General features: G+C 39.4%; 1 protein-coding gene and 1 long non-coding RNA gene across 5 annotated transcripts in view; one reads left to right on the forward strand and one right to left on the reverse strand.

Annotated features, from left to right (window-relative positions):
* Positions 1-26,087, forward strand: part of kdm4ab (lysine (K)-specific demethylase 4A, genome duplicate b) — a 63,988-nt gene that overhangs the window by 37,168 nt on the left and 733 nt on the right. For all 4 annotated transcript variants that reach the window (XM_061919832.1, XM_061919831.1, XM_061919830.1 and 1 more), the window contains 5 exons: positions 3,011-3,119; positions 5,286-5,477; positions 8,796-8,966; positions 9,043-9,162; positions 25,930-26,022. In XM_061919832.1, the coding sequence (XP_061775816.1) occupies positions 3,011-3,119; positions 5,286-5,477; positions 8,796-8,966; positions 9,043-9,162; positions 25,930-26,022 (685 nt within the window). The remainder of the gene's footprint in view (positions 1-3,010; positions 3,120-5,285; positions 5,478-8,795; positions 8,967-9,042; positions 9,163-25,929; positions 26,023-26,087) is intronic.
* LOC133568112 (uncharacterized) lies at positions 9,041-16,273 on the reverse strand. The gene is made up of 2 exons (XR_009809534.1): positions 15,665-16,273; positions 9,041-9,208 (listed from the first exon to the last, which is right to left on the reverse strand). It is a non-coding gene; the product is annotated as an uncharacterized LOC133568112 (long non-coding RNA).

Genomic DNA, 26,087 nt, shown 5'->3' on the forward strand with positions numbered 1-26,087 from the left:
TTGTATTTTGTGGCTTTTAGTGCCTCACAATCAAACAATTTTATGTTAAATACTGAACAGATGTTTACCTTATCCCAATAAACATCTGTTAAATATATATGTTGAATGCTGAACAGATGTTTACCTTATCCCAATAAACATATGTTGAGTGTAGGTACACAGAACATCAGAGGGTCAAATGTGCGAGAAAATGAGAGCAGGCAGTGTTGACAAACAATGTTGCAACCTTGTGTGGGAACCGCAGGTGCAGAAACACAAAAGAAGAATCCCTGTGCGATGCAGAAAAATCTTCCGTGCAACGTTCATATTTTTGTTATTCACCCAGCGTTTGTAGGTCTGGTGGACCCGTTGCATTTTGTGGCTTATAATGCCTCACAATCAAACACTTTATGTTAAATACTGAACAGATGTTTACCTTATCCCAATAAACATCTGTTAAATATAGATGTTAAATGCTGAACAGATGTTTACCTTATCCCAATAAACATCTGTTCAGTATTTTAACATAAAAGTGTTTGATTGTTACGCACGAGACCATGAAAAGACTTGTACACAAGCAGAGCCTTTTGGAAGTCTATTCGCTGCTTAACGTGCTTTTTATTCTTTAAGCACAGATGTTGATCTCATAGTGTTCATGTGCTCACACTGTGCAATGTAGTGGTGATTACTAAAATGTAATGAAGTTGAAACTTCCATGTTTTCATTAACATTTAGACTGAAAGATAACATAACACATGATGTAAGGATCGTTGTGTTTGGTACATTTTTTGTTGCACAACTCTTATTGGCAATACATTATACATGGTTATAAAGCTTGTTTATTGCCCTTTTAAATGGTGCCACATTTGTAATGAACATGCATTTTTGGTATGAGCAGCAGAGCTAAATATGTGGGCTATGGCCATGAAAAATTTAAAACATCTTCTCTGCCAATGCCAAAAAACGTATTCTTCCATTGAACCGTTTGGAGTTTTTGAATTGGTTAAATTCCATTTGAAGAAACAAGACATATTGGCAATTTAACTATTTGTTCATGTAAAAAACAGGACACTCAGTAACGTCTGGGTGAACCAAACAACCCCACTGTTGTGGGGTGGCATTCAAATTTTCCAAAAGCATTTATAACAAAGTCAGCCAACACAGTTGTGCACAAAAAGCATGCCCAATATGATCCCACAAGTGTTTGATGGGGTTGAGGTCAGGACTATGAAACCTGGACTGTAAATTTGTGGAAGAGAACCTACAGTCCTGACAAAGTCAGGAAACTGTCTTCTTTAGACGCCCACTTCTGTCTCTGACAGTATCCATCATATGGAACTTTCCTTTATGTTTGGAGATGGTGTAGTACTTACCGGTACTCCAAATTATCCAGTCACTTGGTTTTGGGAGAAAACCAGCTTAAAGTTGCCTGATTCAGATCAGTTAAACGTGGCATACCGATTCATGGAGAAGAACCCTACTGACCACTGTATTTTATTTAGTCTTTATGTAACCAGGTAAAATCCCATTGAGATCAAAGTCTTCTTTTCCAAGGGAGACCTGGCCAAGAGGGCAGCAGCAAGGTTACATTAAAAACAGTAAACAACACATTAAACGTCACATTTTCAACATTAAAACTTGCTCATATGCCACATGTGCATACAGACAAGGTAGACTGCAATCCTTTCACAGAAGCTTTAAACTCATTTAATGTAACAAGGGTTTGAAGTTGAATATTCGATTGTAGGTTATTCCAAGCCTTCGGTGCTGAATACCTAAATGCTTTCTTGCCCAATTACTTTGGGGATGACAAATTGAAGAACTTTCATTGAACGGAGATTGTGACTTCCTGTTTTTTTTTGTTAAAAGACAAGAAAGATAAGATGGAGTGATACAAAGAATGGTTTTGTAGATGAAAACATACCAATGCCCTGTAGCAGGGCATTGGCAAAGAAGATACGTTTTTTTTAAATGGCCGGTGCTCATCCAACAAATACATGGTAAAAATAAAGATGTTTGACGATATCGGACTTCCGATATCATCGGCCGATAAATGCTTTAAAGTGTGAAATCAGAAATTATCGGTATCTGTTTCAAAAAGTAAAATGTATGACTTTTTAAAACACCGCTGTGTACACGGACGTAGGGAGAAGTACACAGCGCCAATAAACCTTAATGGCATTGCCTCTGCGTGCTGGTCCAGTCACTTAATATCTACGGCTTTTCACACACACAAGTGAATGCAAGGCATACTTGCTCGTCCGCCATACAGGTCACACTGAGGGTGGCCGTATAAACAACTTTAACGCTGTTACAAATATGCGCCACACGGTGAACCCAAACCAAACAAGAATGACAAACATATTCGCACCGTAACACAACATAAACACAACAGAAAAAATAGCCAGAACCCCTTGAAGCACTAACTCTTCCGGGACGCTACAATATACACCCCCCGCCCACCTCAACCACCTCATGCTCTCTCAGGGAGAGCATGTCCCAAATTCCTAGCTGCTGTTTTGAGGCATGTTAACAAAAAAAAATACACTTTGTGACTTCAATAATAAATCTGGCAGTGCCATGTTGGCATTTTTTTCCATAACCTGAGTTGATTTATTTTGGAAGACCTTGTTGTATTGTTTAATGCATCCAGATGGGCATCACAACAAAATGAGGCATAATAATGTGTTAATTTCACGACTTTATATATCAGTATCGGTTGATATCAGAATCGGTAATTGAGTTGGACAATTTCGGATCTCGGCAAAAAAGCTATTATCGGACATTTTTTAGTTAAAAGGGTAATAGAAAGATATTCATTTGCATATGATTTATGTTATCGACCAAACAAAAATGTCCTTACATTCTGTGCTTGGTATTTACATGAATGTTATTGTAGTGTATTCTACAACGACGACACTCGATGTGACTCTTTTGCTTGTCAGTGCGATGTAAGTTTGTTTGAACAATATTGTTCCCCGGACTTGGTACTATTTGTCTGGACTCAACTTTTTGTTTGTCCTCCTGACAGGTGGGTTCATGTGCTTTGTGCCATCACTGTGCTAGAAGCTCGCTTTGTCAACATCACAGAGCGGAGTCCTATTGATATCTCTGCAGTCCCACTCCCACGCTTCAGACTGGTAAGACTGACAACACTTGGCGATGCATCACACACGTAGATCACCAGTAACGTCCCTGGACCCTTCCTTTTGCAAGGCACTAAAGAATTGAACCCATGTGAACCCTGACAGAGTGGGGGATGGGACTGATGAGCTTTTTGAGAGTGTCATGCTCAAAAACTACAAACCCTGTCTCCATATGAGTTGGGAAATTGTGTTAGATGTAAATATAAACAGAATACAATGATTTGCAAATCATTTTCAACCCATATTCAGTTGAATATGCTACAAAGACAACATATTTGATGTTCAAACTGATAAACTTTTTTTTGTGCAAATAATCATTAACTTTAGAATTTGATGCCAGTAACACATGACAAAGAAATTGGGAAAGGTGGCAATAAATATTGATAAAGTTGAGAAATGTTCATCAAACACTTATTTGGAACATCCCACAGGTGTGCAGGCTAATTGGGAACAGGTGGGTGCCATGATTGGGTGTAAAAAGAGCTTCCCAAAAAATGCTCTGTCTTTCACAAGAAAGGATTGGGCGAGGTACACCCCTTTGTCCACAACTGCGTGAGCAAATAGTCAAACAGTTTAAGAACAACGTTTCTCAAAGAGCAATTGCATGAAATTTAGGGATTTCAACATCTACGGTCCATAATATTATCAAAAGGTTCAGAGAACCTGGAGAAATCACTCCACGTAAGCAGCATGGCCGGAAACCAACATTGAATGACTGTGACTTTCAATCCCTCGGACGGCACTGTATCAAAAACCGACATCAATCTCGAAAGGATATCACCACATGGGCTCAGGAATACTTCAGAAAACCACTGTCACTAAATACAGTTTGTCGCTACATCTGTAAGTGCAAGTTAAAGCTCTACTATGCAAAGCGAAAGCCATTTATCAACAACATCCAGAAACGCCGCCGACTTCTCTGGGCCCGAGATCATCTAAGATGGACTGATGCAAAGTGGAAAAGTGTTCTGACGAGTCCACATTTCCAATTTTTGGGGGAAATATTCGTCATCGTGTAATCTGGACCAAAGGGGAAGCGAACCATCCAGACTGTTATCGACGCAAAGTTCAAAAGCCAGCATCTGTGATGGTATGGGGGTGCATTAGTGCCCAAGGCATGGGTAACTTACACATCTGTGAAGGCACCATTAATGCTGGAAGGTACATACAGGTTTTGGAACAACATATGCTGCCATCTAAGCGCCGTCTTTTTCATGGACGCCCCTGCTTATATCAGCAAGACAATGCTAAGCCACATACAGCGTGTGTTACAACAGCTTGGCTTCGTAATAAAAGAGTGTGGGTATTTTCCTGGCCCGCCTGCTGTCCAGACCTGTCTCCCATAGAAAATGTGTGGCGCATTATGAAGCGTAAAAAACGACAGCGGAGACCCCGGACTGTTGAATGACTGAAGCTCTACATAAAACAAGAATGGGAAAGAATTCCACTTTCAAAGTTTCAACAATTAGTTTCCTCAGTTCCCAAACGTTTACTGAGTGTTGTTAAAGGAAAAGGAAGGTATTGTAACACAGTGGTGAACATGCCCTTTCCCAACTACTTTGGCACATGTTACAGCCATGAAATTCTAAGTTAATTATTATCTGCAAAAAAAAAAAAAGTTTATGAGTTTGAACATCAAATATCTTGTCTTTTTAGCATATTCAATTGAATATGGGTTGAAAATGATTTGCAAATCATTGTATTCCGTTTATATTTACATCTAACACAATTTTCCAACTCATATGGAAACTGGGTTTGTACATGTCATGTCAAAGTGTTTTACTTCTCTTTTTGGCCATTTTTTTTGCAATGAATTATATTTTTACTATATTCTCTCTTAGTCATGTGGCAAATAATTTGGGACATGGATTCAGTACTTTGGCTTTAATAGTTCAATTTTCCTCTCAGTGGAGCCTTAGTCACTCTTCATGTTTATAAATAAATGCACATGATGTCAGAGATTGTACTTAAAATGAAGCTATTCAGTGTTTTTGTGTTCTTATGGGTGCCAGCATCTAATATCCTCTTTGAAAGAGTTTTATTTATCTTTCTCCTACTTGTTTCCTCCCTCTTTTCCTTCCTTTTTCATTATTTTACCCCACCGCTTCAAACCTTTCCTCTTGACAACCCCGCTTGGTTTGGGTCTTTTGTCCTGGGTAGAAGTGTGTTTTCTGCAGGAAGCGGATGAGGAGGGAGGTGTCTGGCTGCTGTGTCCAGTGTTCCCATGGTCGCTGCTCCACTGCATTCCACCCGACCTGCGCTCAGGCCGCCGGCGTCCTCATGCACCCGGACGACTGGCCTTTCATTGTCTACATCACATGTCAGAGGCACAAATCTCCCCCCATAGTTGAGGTAGCACTCGCGAATAACTGTTTTAAAAGTAATTATAAATGAACAAGAATTGTTGAGATACAGTGGAACCTTGATTTACAAACTTTATTGGTTATTGAACAGTTTTTAAATAGAAAAGTTTGTATAGTTAGCAAATTTCCTGCTAAAGAAACAAAGTAAACATGATAAATGGTTTCCAGTCTCTTTATGTTGAAGAGGTTCATTTAGCCTACTGATGTATGTGTGTGTATATATATATATATATATATATATATATATATATATATATATATATATATATATATATATATATGCACCGAAATGAAAATTTGTGGCCGAAGCCGAAACCGAATAAAATTTGAGCGCTTGGCTGAAGGCCGAATACCAAATACCGAATAATAAATGCAGTTTTTCACAACTTTTTTATATTGCATAAATAGCCTAGAATACATTTTTAGACATGTATTTCAAATAAAGTAAATTTTTTATTGAATATTGACATTTTTTAATATTCCAGTAGCTTTTGCGTTTTCAAAAAAAACCCAACAGTTTTTCATTTATATTAGGCCTTCAAAGAAAACATGCATTCCCCCCAAAAAATAAAGTGCATTAAAGTGGATAAACCCACAACAAATTAATTATTGTCCTTTTGGCAAAAGTCTGCTTAGCCACAGTAGATATGCTAATAATGTAAACAGAAGGCTCAAGTAAATCTCAATTAAGTGTGTGCTTGTAACTTCTTACACTTATACAGGTAGCCTACACAACAGGCTAATAATGTAAACAGAGGCCCCACTAAATCTCAATAAGTGTGTGCTTGTAACCTCATACACTTATACAGGTACACAACATATCCCAAGCCAGAACAGATTTGTCAATAACAGTACTTCAGCTTAGAATAAAAAGAAGGAAACTAACTATGTATAAAACAATTTAAATTTAACACTGCACGTTGGTTGATTGCGTCACCGTGTCAAAAAATTGCGTCTTTGCGTCACATGCCACTATTCGGCCTTGCTTTTAACTCATTCCACCGAAGGCCGAATGTGGCTTTTTTTTGCCATATTCGGCCGAATATATTCAGTTACCGATTAATCGGTGCATCCCTTATATATATATATATATATATATATATATATATATATATATACATATATATATATATATATATACATATATATATATATATATATATATATATATATATCCATATATATATATATATAAATGGTTGATTTATTTAGGCCTTCATCAGATCTGATGAAGGCTGCAGAAGCAAGGTAGCCGAAACTTGTCAGGTACAAAACTTTACCTCACGAGCCTATATGAATCAACAATTCATATATAAGGTTTCCATTCTAGACAAAAGTTCCTATTTTAGTGAACACTTTGAACACCATTTAAAAAAATGATACAGTACTGTATATCAAACAAACCTAACGAGGGGAATGGATCCACTTTCTATTTAATAACGAGACAAAACAACAAACAGCTCAACTGTCTTCATTTGCAGTTGCCCTGTCGACATGCACACATCCAGTCACTAAATCTGTGGTGCACTCAGTTTGAAATCACAAAACTTGTAACTTTTAATAGCCAGGTCACTCCAATGGTTCGGGATAAAAAATAAAATCCTCTTCACCTTGTTGGGTAATTTTACCATGAATTGATTTACGTGGACCCCGACTTAAACAAGTTGAACAACTTATTCGGGTGTTACCATTTAGTGGTCAATCGTACAGAATATATACTGAACTGTGGAGTATACTAATAAAAGTTTCAATCAATCAATTCTTGGCGTGCAGTGGAAGAGAGAGGTCCGGGGGAAAGCAGTGTCGACAACGCTGTGGATACTTTCCAAATGTTTCAAACCACACGTCTCTCGTCCATAGCTTTATTTGTATTCATGTTACCATTGGAAAATGGTGATAACAACCACACAAATGGGGCGGCATAGCTCGGTTGGTAGAGCGGCTGTGCCAGCAACTTGAGGGTTGCAGGTTCGATTCCCGCTTCCGCCATCCTAGTCACTGCCGTTGTGTCCTTGGGCAAGACACTTTACCCACCTGCTCCCAGTGCCACCCACACTGGTTTAAATGTAACTTAGATATTGGGTTCACCATGTAAAGCGCTTTGAGTCAGTAGAGAAAAGCGCTATATAAATATAAGTCACTTCACAAAGACGGGGCGGCATAGCTCGGTCTGTAGAGCAGCTGTGCCAGCAACTTGAGGGTTGCAGGTTCGATTCCCGCTTCCGCCATCCTAGTCACTGCCGTTGTGTCCTTGGGCAAGACACTTTACCCACCTGCTCCCAGTGCCACCCACACTGGTTCAAATGTAACTTAGATATTGGGTTCACTATGTAAAGCGCTTTGAGTCAGTAGAGAAAAGCGCTATATAAATATAAGTCACTTCACAAAGACGGGGCGGCATAGCTCGGTCTGTAGAGCAGCTGTGCCAGCAACTTGAGGGTTGCAGGTTCGATTCCCGCTTCCGCCATCCTAGTCACTGCCGTTGTGTCCTTGGGCAAGACACTTTACCCACCTGCTCCCAGTGCCACCCACACGGGTTTAAATGTCACTTAGATATTGGGTTTCACTCTGTAAAGTGCTTTGAGTCACTAGAGAAAAGCGCTATATAAATATAATTCACTTCACTTCAAAGAACAGTAGCTGATTAAATGAGCAGTTAGCACCTGTGCTGCTGGGCACAAAATGGGTGATTGAAACATTTATACAGGGAGACAAGGTTTGTAGACCGAAGGATATTTTTATTCGGTCTGTAGTTCATAAATCAAAAAGTTCTTCATATGCGGGATTTCTAAATCTGTGCATGCTTTTTGTGAGACAACAGTGGCAGTTATAAGACAAATAGCCCTTTTGACTAATGTATGAAAAGCACAGCAGAAACTTTGGTTATCGATAAGTCGTCGTTACATCATAAGCTGGATAACCAAGAGTGTAGGAAAGTGGAGATTTGATAAATAGTTTATATCCGAGCTTTGTGCACTAGAGTACTAATATGTGAAAAGCAGTGTGAATTCTAAAGCTCCATAGGGATTCTTTCCAGTGGCAATTTACTTTCCTAATTGGGAACCGACATCTGTCACTTTGCACTGAAACATGCAAAAACCAAGCGTGTGTTTCGTAAATGCAAATGAGGACTCTGTCAAGGTGTTTCTATGTAGAAGTGAAATGTGTGCCTACATGTTTCAACTTCTTAGTGGGGACTTTCCACTGTTGACTTTTTTAAGCATAGAAAATCGAGACAAAAATAGTTTATCATCACAGACTGGTACCGTCGAGCCTCGACCTTTAACTGTGCTCTTTTTGTCCAAAGCGTAATAAGGACTCCATGAGAGCGCTGACAGCGGGGCAGAAGGTGATCTGCAAATACAAGAATGGCCGTTACTACCACAGCGAGGTAAAAGAGTTGACCACCGCCAACTTCTACGAGGTCGTGTTTGACGACGGCTCATACAGCGATAACCTTTTTCCTGAGGACATAGAGGTCAGTAGCTTACCGGACATCGTATGACTTATTTTTCAAAGTCCACACTGACTCCCGATTCGCTCTATACCTCCAGAACCGGGACTGTGTTCGACTGGGCCCACCGGCAGAAGGCGCTGCGGTATCAGTGCGATGGACCGATGGCGTGGTGTACGGGGCCAAGTTCGTGGCATCCCACTCCGTCCCCATGTACCTGGTAGGTTGTCAGGACGTGTCCTTTTTGTCTCACCATCATTTCCTGCCTTAAAGGGGAACATTATCACCAGACCTATGTAAGCGTCAATATATACCTTGATGGTGCAGAAAAAAGACCATATATTTTTCTAACCGATTTCCGAACTCTAAATGGGTGAATTTTGGCGAATTAAACGCCTTTCTGTTTATCGCTCTGGAGGCGATGACGTCAGAATGTGACGTCGCCGAGGTAATACAGCCGCCATTTTCATTTTCAACACATTGTAAACATTGGGTCTCAGCTCTGTTATTTTCCGTTTTTGCGACTATTTTTTGGAACCTTGGAAACATCATGCCTCGACGGTGTGTTGTCGGAGGGTGTAACAACATTAACAGGGAGGGATTCAAGTTGCACCACTGGCCCGAAGTTGCGAAAGTGTCTGCCGCCAGACCCCCATTGAATGTGCCGGAGTGTCTCCACATTTGACCGGCGATGACAGACATGGCACAGAGATGTATGGATAACCTGCAGATGCATTTGCAACCATAAAGTCACAGAAATCACTAAGGTGACTGCCAGCTAATCGATGCTAACATGCTACGCTACTCGATGCTAACATGCTATTTACCGGCGGTGCTAAAGCAGACATGGCACAGAGATGTATGGATAACCTGCGGATGCATTTGTAACGATAAAGTCACAGAAATCACAAAGGTGAGTTTTGTTGATGTTGACTGCCAGCTAATCGATGCTAACATGCTACACTAATTGATGCTAACATGCTATTTACCGGCGGTGCTAAAGCAGAGATGGCACAGAGATGTATGGATAACCTGCAGATGCATTTGCAACTATATTACGTTTCCTTTCACCCACATTTAATGCAAAAAAAAAACTTACCAATCGACAGATTTAAGTTGCTCCAGTGTCAAAAGATGCGAAAGTCCTGATCGTTTGGTCCGCACATTTTACCGACGATGCTAACGCAGCTATTCGGCCATGCTATGGTTTATGAATAGCGTCAATAGCTATTCGCTCAATAGCTTAAGTTTCTTCTTCAATACTTTCATACTCCAACCATCTGTTTCAATACATGCGTAATCTGTTGAATCGCTTAAGCCGCTGAAATCCGACTCTGAATCCGAGCTTATTTCGCTATATCTTGCTTTGCTATTCGCCATTGTTTGTTTACATTGGCAGCACTGTATGACGTCACAGGGAAATGGATAGTGGCATCGCAAACAGCGAAAATGAAGCACTTTAAAACTTTTTTTTAAGGATAATCAGAGACCGGTAAAATTTTGAAAAAAACATCAAAAAATACAACATGCCACTGGGAACTGATTTTTATTGTTTTTAACCCTATTGAAATTGTGATAATGTTCCTCTTTAAATTTCCAACAAGTCATACAGTTCAGTACAGCTCGCCACGGTACGTTTGGAAAAGTAAACTTGCACACAAGGCGTGTCCAATAGCTCCATCATCACCTTTTGTAAATAGTGTGACACCATACCAGCATGATCCAGCAGACTGGTTGGACTTGCACACATTTGACCTTTTATTTGACACTTGTACGTTTGGCTGTGCTCAAGATACACATTTTCTGCAAGGCTGCTTGAGATACCGTGGCAATCAGGATTGACAAGCAGCCTTCTTTGTGTGCTCCCTTCTCCAAAATAATCACGCTTTATATATATATGGCACTTTGCATGCGTAGGCAAGTGGCAACGCAGAGTGCTTTACACCCAAAAAAACAAAAAAACAAGGAGAAGTAAACACACACAGGCACTATTGACAATAACCAAACATGGCCTTTTGAACCGCCGCCCCCAACAAGTGCTGCTAGCACTGCTCTCTATCCATCCATCCATTTTCTACCACGTATTCCCCTTTGGGGTCGCGGGGGGCTCTGGCGCCTATCTCAGCTATAATCGGGCGGAAGGCGGTTTACACCGTGGACAATTTGCCACCTCATCGCAGAGCAGCATTGCTCTCACGTCAGTCATTACCTTAAACTTAAAGAGGAACTGTACTTTTTTTTAGTTTTGCCCATAATTCCTAATCCTTATGAGAGACAAAAACACATAAGTCTTAAATATAAATACCCTATTTTTTGGAGTATAAGTCGCTCTGGAGTATAAGTCTCACCGGCCGAAAATGCATAATAAAGAAGGAAAAAAACATATATAAGTCGCACTGGAGAATAAGTCGCGTTTTTGGGGGGAATCAGGATTGCGGAAGGCGGTGTACACCCTGGACAAGTCGCCACCTCATCGCAGGGCAGCATTGCTCTCACGTCATCATTACCTTAAACTTAGAGAGGAACTGTACTTTTTGTTTAGTTTTGCCCATAATTCACAATCCTTATGAGAGACAAAAACACATATGTCTTAAATATAAATACCGTATTTTCCGGAGAATAAGACGCTCCGGAGTATAAGTCGCACCGGCTGAAAATGCATAATAAAGAAGGGAAAAAAAAAACATATATAAGTCGCACTGGAGTATAAGTCGCATTTTTTGGGGGAATCAGGATTGCGGAAAGCGGCGTACACCCTGGACAAGTCGCCACCTCATCGAAGGGCAGCATTGCTCTCACGTCATCATTACCTTAAACTTAAAGAGGAACTGTACTTTTTGTTTAGTTTTGCCCATAATTCACAATCCTTATGAGAGACAAGAACACATAAGTCTTAAATATAAATACCGTATTTTCCGGAGTATAAGTCGCACCGGCCAAAAATGCATAATAAAGAAGGAAAAAAAAAACATATATAAGTCGCACTGGAGTATAAGTCACATTTTTTGGGGAAATCAGGATTGCGGAAGGCGGTGTACACCCTGGACAAGTCGCCACCTCATTGCAGGGCAGCATTGCTCTCACGTCAGTCATTACCTTAAATAAACTTAAAGAGGAACTGTACTTTTTTTAGTTTTGCCCATAATTCACAATCCTTATGAGAGACAAGAACACATAAATATAAATACCGTATTTTTCTGAGTATAAGTCGCTCCGGAGTATAAGTCGCACCGGCCGAAAATGCATAATAAAGAAGGAAAAAAAAACATATACAAGTCACACTGGAGTATAAGTCACATATTTTGGGGAAATCAGAATTGCGGAAGGCGGTGTACACCCTGGACAAGTCGCCACCTCATTGCAGGGCAGCATTGCTCTCACGTCAGTCATTACCTTAAATAAACTTAAAGAGGAACTGTACTTTTTTTAGTTTTGCCCATAATTCACAATCCTTATGAGAGACAAGAACACATATGTCTTAAATATAAATACCGCATTTTCCGGAGAATAAGACGCTCCGGAGTATAAGTCGCACCGGCTGAAAATGCAGAATAAAGAAGGAAGAAAAAACATATATGAGTCGCACTGGAGTATAAGTCGCATTTTTGGGGGAAATCAGGATTGCTGAAGGCGGTGTACACCCTGGACAAGTCGCTACCTCATCGCAGAGGAGCATTGCTCTCACGTCAGTCATTACCTTAAACTTAAAGCGGAACTGTACTTTTTTTTTAGTTTTGCCCATAATTCACAATCCTAATGAGAGACAAGAACACATAAGTCTTAAATATAAATACCGTATTTTTCGGAGTATAAGTCGCACCGGCCGAAAATGCATAATAAAGAAGGAAAAAAAAAACATATATAAGTCACACTGGAGTATAAGTCACATATTTTGGGGAAATCAGAATTGCGGAAGGCGGTGTACACCCTGGACAAGTCGCCACCTCATTGCAGGGCAGCATTGCTCTCACGTCAGTCATTACCTTAAATAAACTTAAAGAGGAACTGTACTTTTTTTAGTTTTGCCCATAATTCACAATCCTTATGAGAGACAAGAACACATATGTCTTAAATATAAATACCGCATTTTCCGGAGAATAAGACGCTCCGGAGTATAAGTCGCACCGGCTGAAAATGCAGAATAAAGAAGGAAGAAAAAACATATATGAGTCGCACTGGAGTATAAGTCGCATTTTTGGGGGAAATCAGGATTGCTGAAGGCGGTGTACACCCTGGACAAGTCGCTACCTCATCGCAGAGGAGCATTGCTCTCACGTCAGTCATTACCTTAAACTTAAAGCGGAACTGTACTTTTTTTTTAGTTTTGCCCATAATTCACAATCCTAATGAGAGACAAGAACACATAAGTCTTAAATATAAATACCGTATTTTTCGGAGTATAAGTCGCACCGGCCGAAAATGCATAATAAAGAAGGAAAAAAAAAACATATATAAGTCACACTGGAGTATAAGTCACATATTTTGGGGAAATCAGAATTGCAGAAGGCGGTGTACACCCTGGACAAGTCGCCACCTCATTGCAGGGCAGCATTGCTCTCACGTCAGTCATTACCTTAAATAAACTTAAAGAGGAACTGTACTTTTTTAGTTTTGCCCATAATTCACAATCCTTATGAGAGACAAGAACACATATGTCTTAAATATAAATACCGTATTTTCCGGAGAATAAGTCGCTCCGGAGTATAAGTCGCACCGGCTGAAAATGCATAATAAAGAAGGAAGAAAAAACATACATAAGTCGCACTGGAGTATAAGTCACGTTTTTTTGGGAAATGTATTTGATAAAATCCAACACCAAGAATAAACATTTGAAAGGTAATTTAAAATAAATAAAGAATAGTGAACAACAGGCTGAATAAGTGTACGTTATATGAGGCATAAATAACCAACTGAGAAGGTGCCTGCTATGTTAACCTAACATATTATGGTAAGAGTCATTCAAATAACTATAACATATAGAACATGCTATACCTTTACCAAACAATCTGTCACTCCTAATCGCTAAATCCCATGAAATCTTATAAGTCTAGTCTCTTACGTGAATGAGCTAAATTATATTATTTGATATTTTACGGTAATGTGTTAATAATTTCACACATAAGTCGCTCCTGAGTATAAGTCGCACCCCCGGCCAAACTATGAAAAAAAACTGCGACTTATAGTCCGAAAAATACGGTAATAGTCCGCTTACGTTTGAACCTGAGGGTTCCTGGTTCAATCCCCACCTTCTACCAACCTAGTCACGTCCCTTGTGCCCTTGAGCAAGACACTTTCCCCTTGCTCCTGATGGGTGGTGGTTAGGGCCTTGCATGGCAGCTCACGCCATCAGTGTGTGAATGTGTGTGTGAGTGTGTGTGAATGTGGAAATAGTGTCAAAGGGCTTTGAGTACCTTGAAGTAGGGGAGCGATATGGCCTTTTTTAATATCTCGATATTTTTAGGCCATATCGCGATATACATTTCGATATTTTGCCTTATCATTGAATGAACACTTGATGCATATAATCACAATGTGTCTACATTAAAACATTTTTCTTCATACTGCATTAATATATGCTACTTTTAAACTTTCATGCAGAGAGGGAAATCACAACTAAGTCAATAGACCAAAAGTGTATTTATTAAACAGTTATTTAACAGTGGCACAAACATTGAAGTCATTTTCCAAACAGCAAGTGCAAGATTGTCAGAGACATTTTAAAACAAGCTATGAGTGCACTTTTGTGCATGATGTCACTACGATGACATATAAAAACAACACTAAATTAAAGTGCACTTTTTGTACAGAACGCCACTACAATAGTTTAAAACAAATATAGTGAAGTTTTATGCATGATGTCACACAACATATTTCAATGACTATCAAATAAAAATGAGCTGCATTATAGGAAATCAAATAGTGTTCGTCCTTCGCTATGTGGTAGGTTCCTGCAGACATTATCTCCTTTTGTTGTTGACTATTTTTTTCATACGGTGTTGATCTGGAAATGTTTGCCTCTGCATTTTGATGGTGTGGCACCGAATGGAGATGTTGACTTGCGGACTTTCAAGCACTCTTCACTCTCTAGCAGGTGACTTTTCAATCGATGCTACATATCAGCAGTAATGCTACTTTTTGTAGAAACAGTTTTGCCCCACACTTGACAAATTACGGTTGTCTGTTCGACATATTCCCACTCGAAGCCAAACAACCGCCAGACGATGGACCCCTTGCTGTTTTTCTTGGGAATTAATGATTCCTTAATTTCTTACCAGATTCACACTTTCTTTCTCTCGTATTACCACTCGCACGGCTCCGCTATCATCACAGCTAACGTTACCCATGCTGCTACCTCTCTGCTCCGCGAGGGCGTGTACGTATGTGACGTATGTAAGGTGCGCTTGCTGTCTGTGAGAAGGAGAGACAGGAAAGAGTGGGAAGAGCCTGTAGTGTAATGCCCGCAGCTAAAAGCAACTGCATGAGAACGTATACTCCAATATCACGATATAGTCATTTTCCATATCGCACAGAGACAAACCCGCGATATATCGAGTATATCAATACATCGCCCAGCCCTAATCTGACACATTATCACCGAGATGATTTAAAACAACAGCGTACCTAATATGGAACCCTGAGGTACACCCTTTAACGCAGGGAGGACACATTGTGTTCCAACGGACAGGTTATTAGAAAACCACTTGACAGCAGTCTGTCCTCACCTGTGCATCTGCCATGGGGGGAGCTGTAAATTACCTCCCGTGAAAATCGAGAAAAATACCTTGACATTTGGTCCATAAGCCGGGTGGCTCTGGCTGGGTAGTACTCCTAACATTTATTCAAGGTTGGCAGGTATGATACAGTGTAAATATTACATGTTTACACTGTTTGCCCAAGTTAACCGTCAACACACTGCTACTTGGCTTTTTTCTGTTCTTCCATTCCTGTTTCCAGCAGCATCAACAGACTTAACTCTTGAGTGACTGTGGGTAACCCTCAACACTTTCAAACGCAGCTCTCGCAAAATTGGCACCTTAGAGCAGTGTTTTTCAACTAGTGCCGTGAGATACAGTCTGGCGTGCCGTGGGAGATGATCTAATTTCACCTATTTTGGTTAAAAATGTTTTATGCAAACCAGTAATTAAAGTCTGCAAATTATGTGTTGTTGTTGAGTGTCGGTGTTGTCTAGAGCTCGGCAGAGTAACTGTGCAATACTCTTCCATATCAGTAGGTGGCAGCCCGGGAGCTAATTGCTTTGTAGATGTTGGGAACAGCGGGAGGCAGGGTGCAGGTAAAAAGGTGTCTAATGCTTAAACCAAAAATAAACAAAAGGTGAGTGCCCCTGAGAAAAGGCGTTGAAGCTTAAAGAAGGCTATGCAGAATGAAACTAAAACTGAACTGGCCTCAAAGTAAACAAAAACAAAATGCTGGACGACAGCAAAGACTTACTGCGGAGCAAAGATGGCGTCCTCAAAGTGCATCCGAACATGACATGACAATCAACAATGTCCCCACAAAGAGGGATAAAAACAACTGAAATATCCTTGATCGCTAAAACAAAGCCGATGCGGGATATATCGCTCAAAGGAAGACATGAAACTGAAACAGGAAAACACCAACAATACACTACACACAGGAAGACAGCAAAAAAGTCCAAAGTCAGTTTAGGTGTGATAGGGACAGGTGGTGACAGTACACCTACTTTGAGACAAGAGCTATATTGATGCATGCTTGGTTTTGCTTTAAAGTCATATCCAACAATTGCGAAAATGACTTTTTACTGTCAACTGAGTTTCGTTTTTATTTGTGATTTCTACTGCTTGTGTGCCTCTGCATTTCTTTTAACGCAAAAACTGTGCCTTGGCTCAAAAAAGGTTGAAAAACACTGCCTTAGAGTAGTAACAGCAAACCCATATGAACTCATCTGTGCGCACTCGTATCGCGGTACGGAATCTATCCCAGCGTTTGATCAGTGACGACATCTGTTCCAGTGCCAGTGGTGACGTGTAGAATATAGGGTTGGGTATCGTTTGAATTCGAATGATTCCGATTCTTTGTGTCGATCCCGATTCCTGACGATTCTCGATTCCGATTCTTCTTGTACCATGCCGGGATCAATGTGTTCCACAGGTAGTCCCTGGAAGGTGGTATGTATTTCGGGTTGAGAGTTTTCACCATATCACTGCAAACATAAACAAACATGTAATGTTGCTGTTACTGTTTAGCCCAGTATCAATTAGCTTAGCTTTAACCTTATTGCTTAACTAACCTAAATTTTGGAGATTCCACCTCTGAAAAGGGATGCAGTCTTTTGACTATGTGTGCAGTGACCTTTCTGTGGCACCAACATCTTCCCCATTGCCGCTACGGTGAACGGAGTACGCTGAGCACATCTCGGAGCCTGGCTAGCAGGTTGAAAATTGTCTCTGAAAAAATACACGGGCTAATTTATTAGCTGCCTCAATGTTGGCTCAAAACACATTATTTATTGCATATATATTGTTTCACTTACCGGATTCGGACTGCAGTGCAGTCACCGAGGTGCCAGGCTGGGCGTCGGAGCCGGAGCCAGAGGAAGAGGCAGAGGAGCGCATTTAGTTGTACTCCATGAACTCGGAGGTGCTTCATCATGTTCGACGTGCACCCTCCTAAGCACGAAACATTCCTGTCGCATGTTACATTTCGCCGATATTTCATTTTTTTTAGTAAAATAAAGCCACACTTTCGACCGCCGACACCCGCTATCCATGCTTGACTAACTCGCTTGGCTATGCTAACACTTCCGGCGGTGGGCGCTTCTTCGTTGGTGTTCAGCGGCTTCTTCTTCCGGTTAGCAGACTTATTGTTTTTTTCCGGTCGGCGGACTGGGTATCGAAACTAGGAATCGAAATTTAAACTTTTGAACGATTTCGGGAGAATCGGAAAGTTAGTCCCGGTTCCAATCGATACTCGATACCCACCCTAGTAGAATACCTGCTGGACAGCAACAATTGCTTTCAACACGCCTGGACTTGTGTATCGGCTGGTAAAGCTTTTAAACGGTCGCCGTTGCTCATAGGTACCACATTTTATTGGTGACGGTTCACACAAAATCGGTGCCATATTTTGATGCCTCCAGTTGCAGACTCACATAGACTCAAGCACTTGGACGGTAAACAAGCAGTCAAGCCTTCAGAGCAGGTCGGAACGGCTTTGGGTAGTCGTGTGGGAAAAAATCGATTCGAAATTGAATCGCGATTCTCACGTTGTGCTATTCAGTCGATTCTCATTTAAAAAAATATTTATTTTTTTTATTTTTTTTAGCAATCCAACAAAACAATACACAGCAGTACCATAACAATGCAATCCAATTCCAAAACCGAACCTGACCCAGCAACACTCAGAACTGCAATAAACAGAGCAATTGAGAGGAGACACAAACCAAAAGTAGTGAAACAAAAATGAATATTATCAACAACAGTATCAATATTATTTATAATTTCAGCATAGCAGTAATTAAAAATCCCTCATTAACATTATCATTAGACATTTATAAAAATAAAAAAAAAGAACAATAGTCTCACAGTGGCTTACACTTGCATCGCATCTCATAAGCTTGAAAACACCCTGTGTCCAATGTTTTCACAAAGATAAAATAAGTCATATTTTTGGTTCCTTTAATAGTAAAAACAAATTTACATTATTGCAATCAGTTGATAAAACATTGTCCTTTACAATTATAAAAGTTTTTTACAAAAATCTACTACTCCGCTTGCATGTCAGCAGACTGGGGTAGATCCTGCTGAATGTATTGAATGAATTGAGAATCCTTTTAAATCGGGAAAAAAATCGTTTTTGAAACGAGAACCATGTTGAATTGGAAAAAAAAAAATCGATTTTGAATCGAATCGTGACCCCAAGAATCGATATTGAATCGAATCGTGGGACACCCAAAGATTCGCCGCCCTAGCTATGGGTATTGTTGCAATTCTCAAAAAGTTAGAAGAAGACGCTCAAAAGAACAGTAAATCCGGATTTCAACTGGATGTGTAACGGTTGCTAGACAGCACCAGAACATCTCTGCCGTACAGCGAAGTAGTGCACACTTTTAGCAGACCTCTCGAATTTGCGCATAATCACATAATAAGGGGAGTTGTAGCAAAGCGAACCACAAACCGTTTATTCTGTCCCTCCAGAGTAGCAGAAGCAAATTTGAAATACGTAACGGCTGCTGAATAGCAACACCGCGGAATGTCTCCAAGCTTGGCCGTCCATCAGCACCCACAGGCGGGCGTCTGTGACCGTTCTGACTTGATTTAACTTGTGGAAAAGACAACAGTTGTGCCATGCACAATGACAGCATTAATTCACATCACCTTTTGCAAGCGTTGTACACACACACACACACACATTCATGTATTTCATACCTTCTTGAGACCTTCAAAAAAATGCCTACCTTCTTAGGACCACCCTTTCCGGATATACAAATATTTGTATTTACAACATTAATACTATATACATACTATGCAAATATATATAAAAAAGTAAGCTTTTAGTTATTTTTGGGGGGGTGCAGGGGGTTCTTTGTAATTGTTTTTTAGTCTTCATTATTTACAGTGTGTCTCGATAAACATTTATCTTATTTTTTTAATTAATTTTGGCCAAAGGGGGCGCATTTCAATATCTTACACACACTTATTACATACATTGGCCAGAGGGGATGGCGTGGCAAAGTTGGAAGAGTGGCTTTGCCAGCAATCTGAGGGTTACTGGTTCAATCCCCACCTTCTACCATCCTAGTCACGTCCGTTGTGTCCTTGAGCAGGACACTTCACCCTTGCTCCTGATGGGACCTGGTGAGCGCCTTGCATGGCAGCTCCCGCTGTCAGTGTGTGTGAATGGGCGAATGTGGAAATACTGTCAAAGCGCTTTGGGCTCCTTTTAAAAGGGGTAGAAAAGTGCTATACAAGTACAACCCATTTACCAGAGGGGGAGCACGTCAAGTTTTTCATGCACTTGTTATTTCATATGTTGACCAGAGGCAAAGCACATTTAAAACCGACACACAGTCAATTTGAAAAATCCCACCTTTTTGGGACCACCCTAATTTTGTTGGATTTCACCACCAGGAGTGCAAATGAGACATTCTCAATTAGATGCAATGGTTTTCTTATGGGGACCATGATGTCGGTCCTGACTTGTTTACCGGTCCTCATATGAAAGGTACTTATAGTACATATTTTCCTTTTTGACTGTACTTAAATGTATAATAGACTTTATTTTTATTATTCACATGTGAATAATGCTGTATAATAGACTGTATTTGTTATTCACATTTGAATAATGCTGTATAATAGACTGTATTTATATTATTCACATGTGAATAATTCTATAAAATAGACTGTATTTATGTTTATTACATGTGAATAATGCTGTATAATAGACTGTATTTCTATTATTCACGTGAATAACGCTGTATAATAGACTATATTATTCACATGTGAATAATGCTGTACAGTAGACTGTATTTGTATTATTCACATGTGAATAATGCTGTACAATAGACTATATTATTCACATGTGAATAATGTTGTATACTAGATTGTATTTATGTTATTCACATGTGAATAATGCTGTATAATAGACTGTAACTATATTATTCACATGTGAATAATGCTGTATAATAGACTATATTATTCACCTGTGAATAATGTTGTATACCAGATTGTGTTTATGTTATTCACATGTGAATAATGCTGTATAATAGACTGTATTTATGTTATTCACATGTGAATAATGCTGTATAATAGACTGGATTTGTATTATTCACATGTGAATAATATAAAGTCTATTATACAGCATTATTCACATGTGAATAATATAAATCCAGTCTATTATACAGCATAATTCACATGTGAATAATATAAATGCAGTCTATTATACAGCGTTATTCACATGTGAATAATGCTGTATAATAGACTGGATTTATATTATTCACATGTGAATAATATAAATCCAGTCTATTATAAAGCATAATTCACATGTGAATAATATAAATGCAGTCTATTATACAGCGTTATTCACATGTGAATAACATGAATACAGTCTATTATACAGCGTTATTCACATGTGAATAATATAAATACAGTCTATTATACAGCATTATTCACATGTGAATAATGCTGTATAATAGACTGTATAGTAGACTGTATTCGTGTTATTCACATGTGAATAACATGAATACAGTCTATTATACAGCGTTATTCACATGTGAATAATATAAATACTGTCTATTATACAGCATTATTCACATGTGAATAATGCTGTATAATAGACTGTATAGTAGACTGTATTCGTGTTATTCACATGTGAATAACGCTGTATGGTAGACTGTATTTATATTATTCACATGTAAAAATACCTAAATGTTTATTGTCTATTGTGAGCTAACTGTGTTTTTGAACACACAAAAGCACAAAAAATGAGTACCATTGAGCACTGGTGTTCAGTCCTAGGTCCTGGGAATTGGTACTGTATTAATTCCAATGTGAAAGGTACCCGTGCCAAGTCACCATGACGATGTTGTCGATTCTGGGAAATTAACTGATTGCCTTCAGTGTTGGGTTAGTTACAGAAACAAGTAACTAATTACAGTTACTAGTTACTTTATTTCAAAAGTAACTCAGTTACTTACACTAAAACAGTAATGCATTACTGTGAAAAGTAACTATTTAGTTACTTATTTATTTTTTAAGGCTCCCATTAATGCCCTTTTAGCCTTCATTTCGGTATTGTTATTGCACTGGAGAATAATACAATCTTTTGATCAACTTGATATGCATTTGCACCAATGAACTCTGCTAAGCAATGTGGTCTACACACAACACACAAAGACAAAGATATCTTTCAAAGAGTCAATTTATTTTGGGCCAGAACAAATTGACAAAACTATTTTAAATAGCTGCAACATAACATACACATGTAACAAACCGTATAATAACAGCATAGCTGTAAACCTGGCTTCACCCAACAAAGGCACACATGACTTGATTATAGGTCATGTCACACATACTGCTATACACACGCCTAACCACGCCTTTTTCTCTCTCAAGGAATTGTGAAATAAAATCATGTCTTCACTGAAGCCCAGAACACTCTACGCATTTCCCCAGTTTTAGTTTAAAGAAAAGGAAAGATTGGCCTGGCCCACTGGGATCCCTCTTTGTGAACTTTATAGTCCATACATTTAAAATAATGTGTTAATCAAACACTCTAGAAGTCTAAAATGAAAGAGTATAGAAGAGAATTGTAAAAGTGTGTGTACCTTCAGTGCTGAATGATGAGCAGCGGCAGAGTTCGGAGTGTCTTCTTTAACTTGCTTTCCATGTTTATGTACTCACTGTCCACTGTGTCCAGGAACTTGGAACATGTTCTTCCTGCTATTTGCTGTTTGACGCCCGCTATCAGGCAAATTAGCTGCCTGAAAGCGGGTGACTCCACTGTAGAAATAGCCTGCATGTCTTTTAGCACGCACGCTGCAATGGCCTTGTCAATGTTGTCCTGGCTAGCAGTCCGTCCGTTAAAATCCAGCCGCTGTGTGTCTCCCTCTTTATTAGCTTCGTCGAAGCATGTTGCTTTTATAGCTGTTTCAGCAGATTTTAATTACTGTTTTGGGCAGTAGATGGGATCTTTGATCCAAAACACAACTTACATTTAACTAAAATGTTATTTTCTTTGTGCTCGACAAAAGAAAAATAGTGAGAATATATCCATGTTAAGAAACCGGGGTTTGGCTCCGCAATGATGTCTTGTTAGTAAACACAGACACGCCTCCGCCCCACACACACACACACACACACACACACACACCCACAGCGATTTTTGTGACACACAAAGAATAAAAAAGACAATAGAGCAGCTCTCTACTAAAACACACTCAGATCATCTCACTTTCTAGCCCAGGGGTTGGTAACCAAAAACTTTGAAAGAGCCACATAGGACCAAAAATATACAAAAAACAAATCTGTTTGAAGCCGCAAAAAATGAAAAGCCATATATACTGTAAGTCTTATAGTGAAGGCAACACATGACGTAAGTGTTTATATTACCTATGATAGAATACTATCAAAATTACTATGTGTCGCAGGCTGAAGCAAATCTTCGTTGACAGAAATGTTGAAATTTTATATATTTATTCTAAACATTTTTACAACATTAGAAAGCATTAGTAAATCAGAGGCTACTCAGAAGGTGAGATAACTTCTGGAAATGACTGGCTCAGATTGGCCAAAGGTATAGATGTGTGTGTCCAAGTTAAAGGTGTCGGCAGGGTGTTTTCTTTTAATAGATTTAATACAATCTTTGGCAAATGAGGTAGTGTTTGCTGTGGTCTGGAACAACATGGCACACCAACAACTATGAGAAATGCAGCCAATATTACATACATATAATGTGTCATGAGACATGCAAAACTAAACTATATACAAAGAAGATAAAAGTAAAGGATATTATATCAAATATACCTACAAATGAGGCATAATGATGTAATGCAGGGGTAGGGAACCTATGGCTCTAGAGCCAGATGTGGCTCTTTTGATGACTGCACCTGGCTCTCAGATAAATCTTAGCTGACATTGCTTAACACGATAAGTAATTAATAAGTACGCTGGTAATCACAGTGTTAAAAATAACGTTCAAATTATTGTAATGCATTTTAATCCAACCATCCATTTTCTATCGCACCTGTTCAAAAATGTCGCATTAATGGTAAGAAGTATTATATTTATTATTGGTTAACTTTAGCATAACAATGTTATTAAAAAGAATAAGACACTTATTATACTCTTAAAATTTTAGTCTTACTTAAAAATGCACGCATTTAGTTGTATTCAGTGCTAAAAAATATTTTATGGCTCTCACGGAAATACATTTTGAAATATTTGGCTTTCATGGCTCTCTTAGCCAAAAAGGTTCCCGACCCCTGATGTAATGTGTACACAGCTAGCCTAAATAGCATGTTAGCATTGATTATCTTGCAGTCATGCAATGACCAAATATGCTTGATAAGCACTCCACACAATTCAATAACACCAACAAAGCTCACCTTTGAGCATTCACACACAGTATAAAAGGTTTGGTGGACAAAATGAGACAAAGAATGATTGGCATAAAATGCGTCTTTCTCTGGCATCATTGAGTAAAGTTAACAAACACGTTAACAAACTACGGTGAGTTCCAGCACCGCAAAAAATTAGTAGGACAAAACGCTGCTCGCCAAATACTCTCATCAGAGAATCATGTTTGATACAAACACTGGGATATATAATAATTGGGAAGGTTTGAATCATGTTGTCCCCCTACAGCAGTGGTTCTCAAACTTTTTTTGTCATCCCCTACTTTGGACAAGGGGGAGTTTTCAAGCCCCACCTGCCCCCATCGCCCCAACAGAACGCTAATGCCAAGCTTAACATTTTCAAATTTATTGAACATCAAGTAACATCAAGTTGTATAAATTCAAACTCAATAACATAAAATAACATCAAGTTCAATAATAAATAAAATAACTGTGCAGCGGTGGTATAAATTGCATCAAGTTCAATAATAAATCAAATAACTTGCATCAAGTTCAATAATAAATCAAATAAAAGTGTTTTAACTGATGGGTGCTGGTTAGCGCCTTGCATGGCAGCTACCTCCTCATCAAAAGCCCACAATGTTTTCCCATTTAAGGTCGTGTTCTTTGAGGAAACTGTCCATTATCTTGAACAGCTCATCAGCAGTGGCTCTATTTTTTATGTATTTGCAAAACAGCAAGTCCTCGCACAGTGACTCGCCATTCACAAAGTGGACGTATGCAATGAACAGGCAGTCTTTATAGCTGTCAGTAGCTTTGTCCACTTGTAAAGCAAAACAACTTTATTTTAATTTGTCTACGAGTTGTTCCTCAAGATCACTTGCAATGTCGCATATACGTCTCGCAACTGTGTCGTTTGACAGTGGGACAGTTTTTAATTTTGCTGCGCTTGTCTCGTCAAGCATGACTGACACCATGTCTATTGCAGAGGGGAGAATCAGCTGCTCAGCTATTGTGTGTGGTTTTTTGCATTTAGCAATTCTGTATGCAACTCTATATGAAGCCAATGTATCCAATTTGTGTAATTGTGGTCCACACATTAGCCTGCTACCCATCCGTGCGAAAGTTTGTTCCGCATAGCCCCGCCCCCATTAGTTACTGTTGCGTCTGTCAAACTTTCGCTCCTACCTAGAAATTTAAAGCCTACAGGAAAAATAAGTAATTTACATTAATTTATATATCGGATTTCACAGACAGAATCACAAAGTGATTTACAGTTTGTATAGAAAATGGGGTTGTAAAAAAAAAATCTAAGGATATAATAAAAAAAATTTAAGTGAAATTTCCTCCCGTTCCTCGCGCCCCACCTGTCATGTCTCTATTCCCCAGCAGTGGGGCACGCCCCACACTTTGAGAAACGCTGCCCTACAGAAACCCAAATAAAATAAAAATATCCCCACCCCCCCCCACCCCATCTTTTTCTATTTTCATACATGTTTAAAAAAGCTCCAGGGAGCCGCAAGGATGGTGCTAAAGAGCCACATTCGGCTCTGGAGACCCCTGTTCTAGCTGATACTATATAAAAAATTAACGTATAATAACGCAGTAACGCATCATGTAGTAACGGTTACTGAATATAAAAAATAACGCATTTGACTACTATTTATTTATCCACAAAAATAAGGGCGTTCCAGTTAGTCCCAACACTGATTTCCTTTGATTTCTTCATTTTGAGTGTGTGCTGTTTACACAGACCAGTGACGCAGAAAAATCACAAAGACTTTATGATTCAGGAGAAAGGGATTTTCACATGAATCCAAAGCAACTTCTGTCACCTGACTAATGTTTTCGTCCAACACCCGATGTTCAACTTTGGAGTGCATGCATTTCATGTTGCAGCCTGTTTCCCTAACGAGCTCGTCTGCTTGACCTCAGGTGGAATTTGAAGACGGCTCCCAAATTTCCGCCAAGCGAGAAGACGTGTACTCGCTGGACGAAGATCTGCCCAAGCGCGTCAAGTCGCGGCTGGTACGTCCCCAGCTCTCGGCCGGGGTTTTCCCCGCGCGGATTCAAACGTGTCCTTTTTTTTTTTT

This window comes from Nerophis ophidion, linkage group LG14, assembly GCF_033978795.1.
Source record: "Nerophis ophidion isolate RoL-2023_Sa linkage group LG14, RoL_Noph_v1.0, whole genome shotgun sequence".
Lineage (NCBI taxonomy): Eukaryota > Metazoa > Chordata > Actinopteri > Syngnathiformes > Syngnathidae > Nerophis > Nerophis ophidion.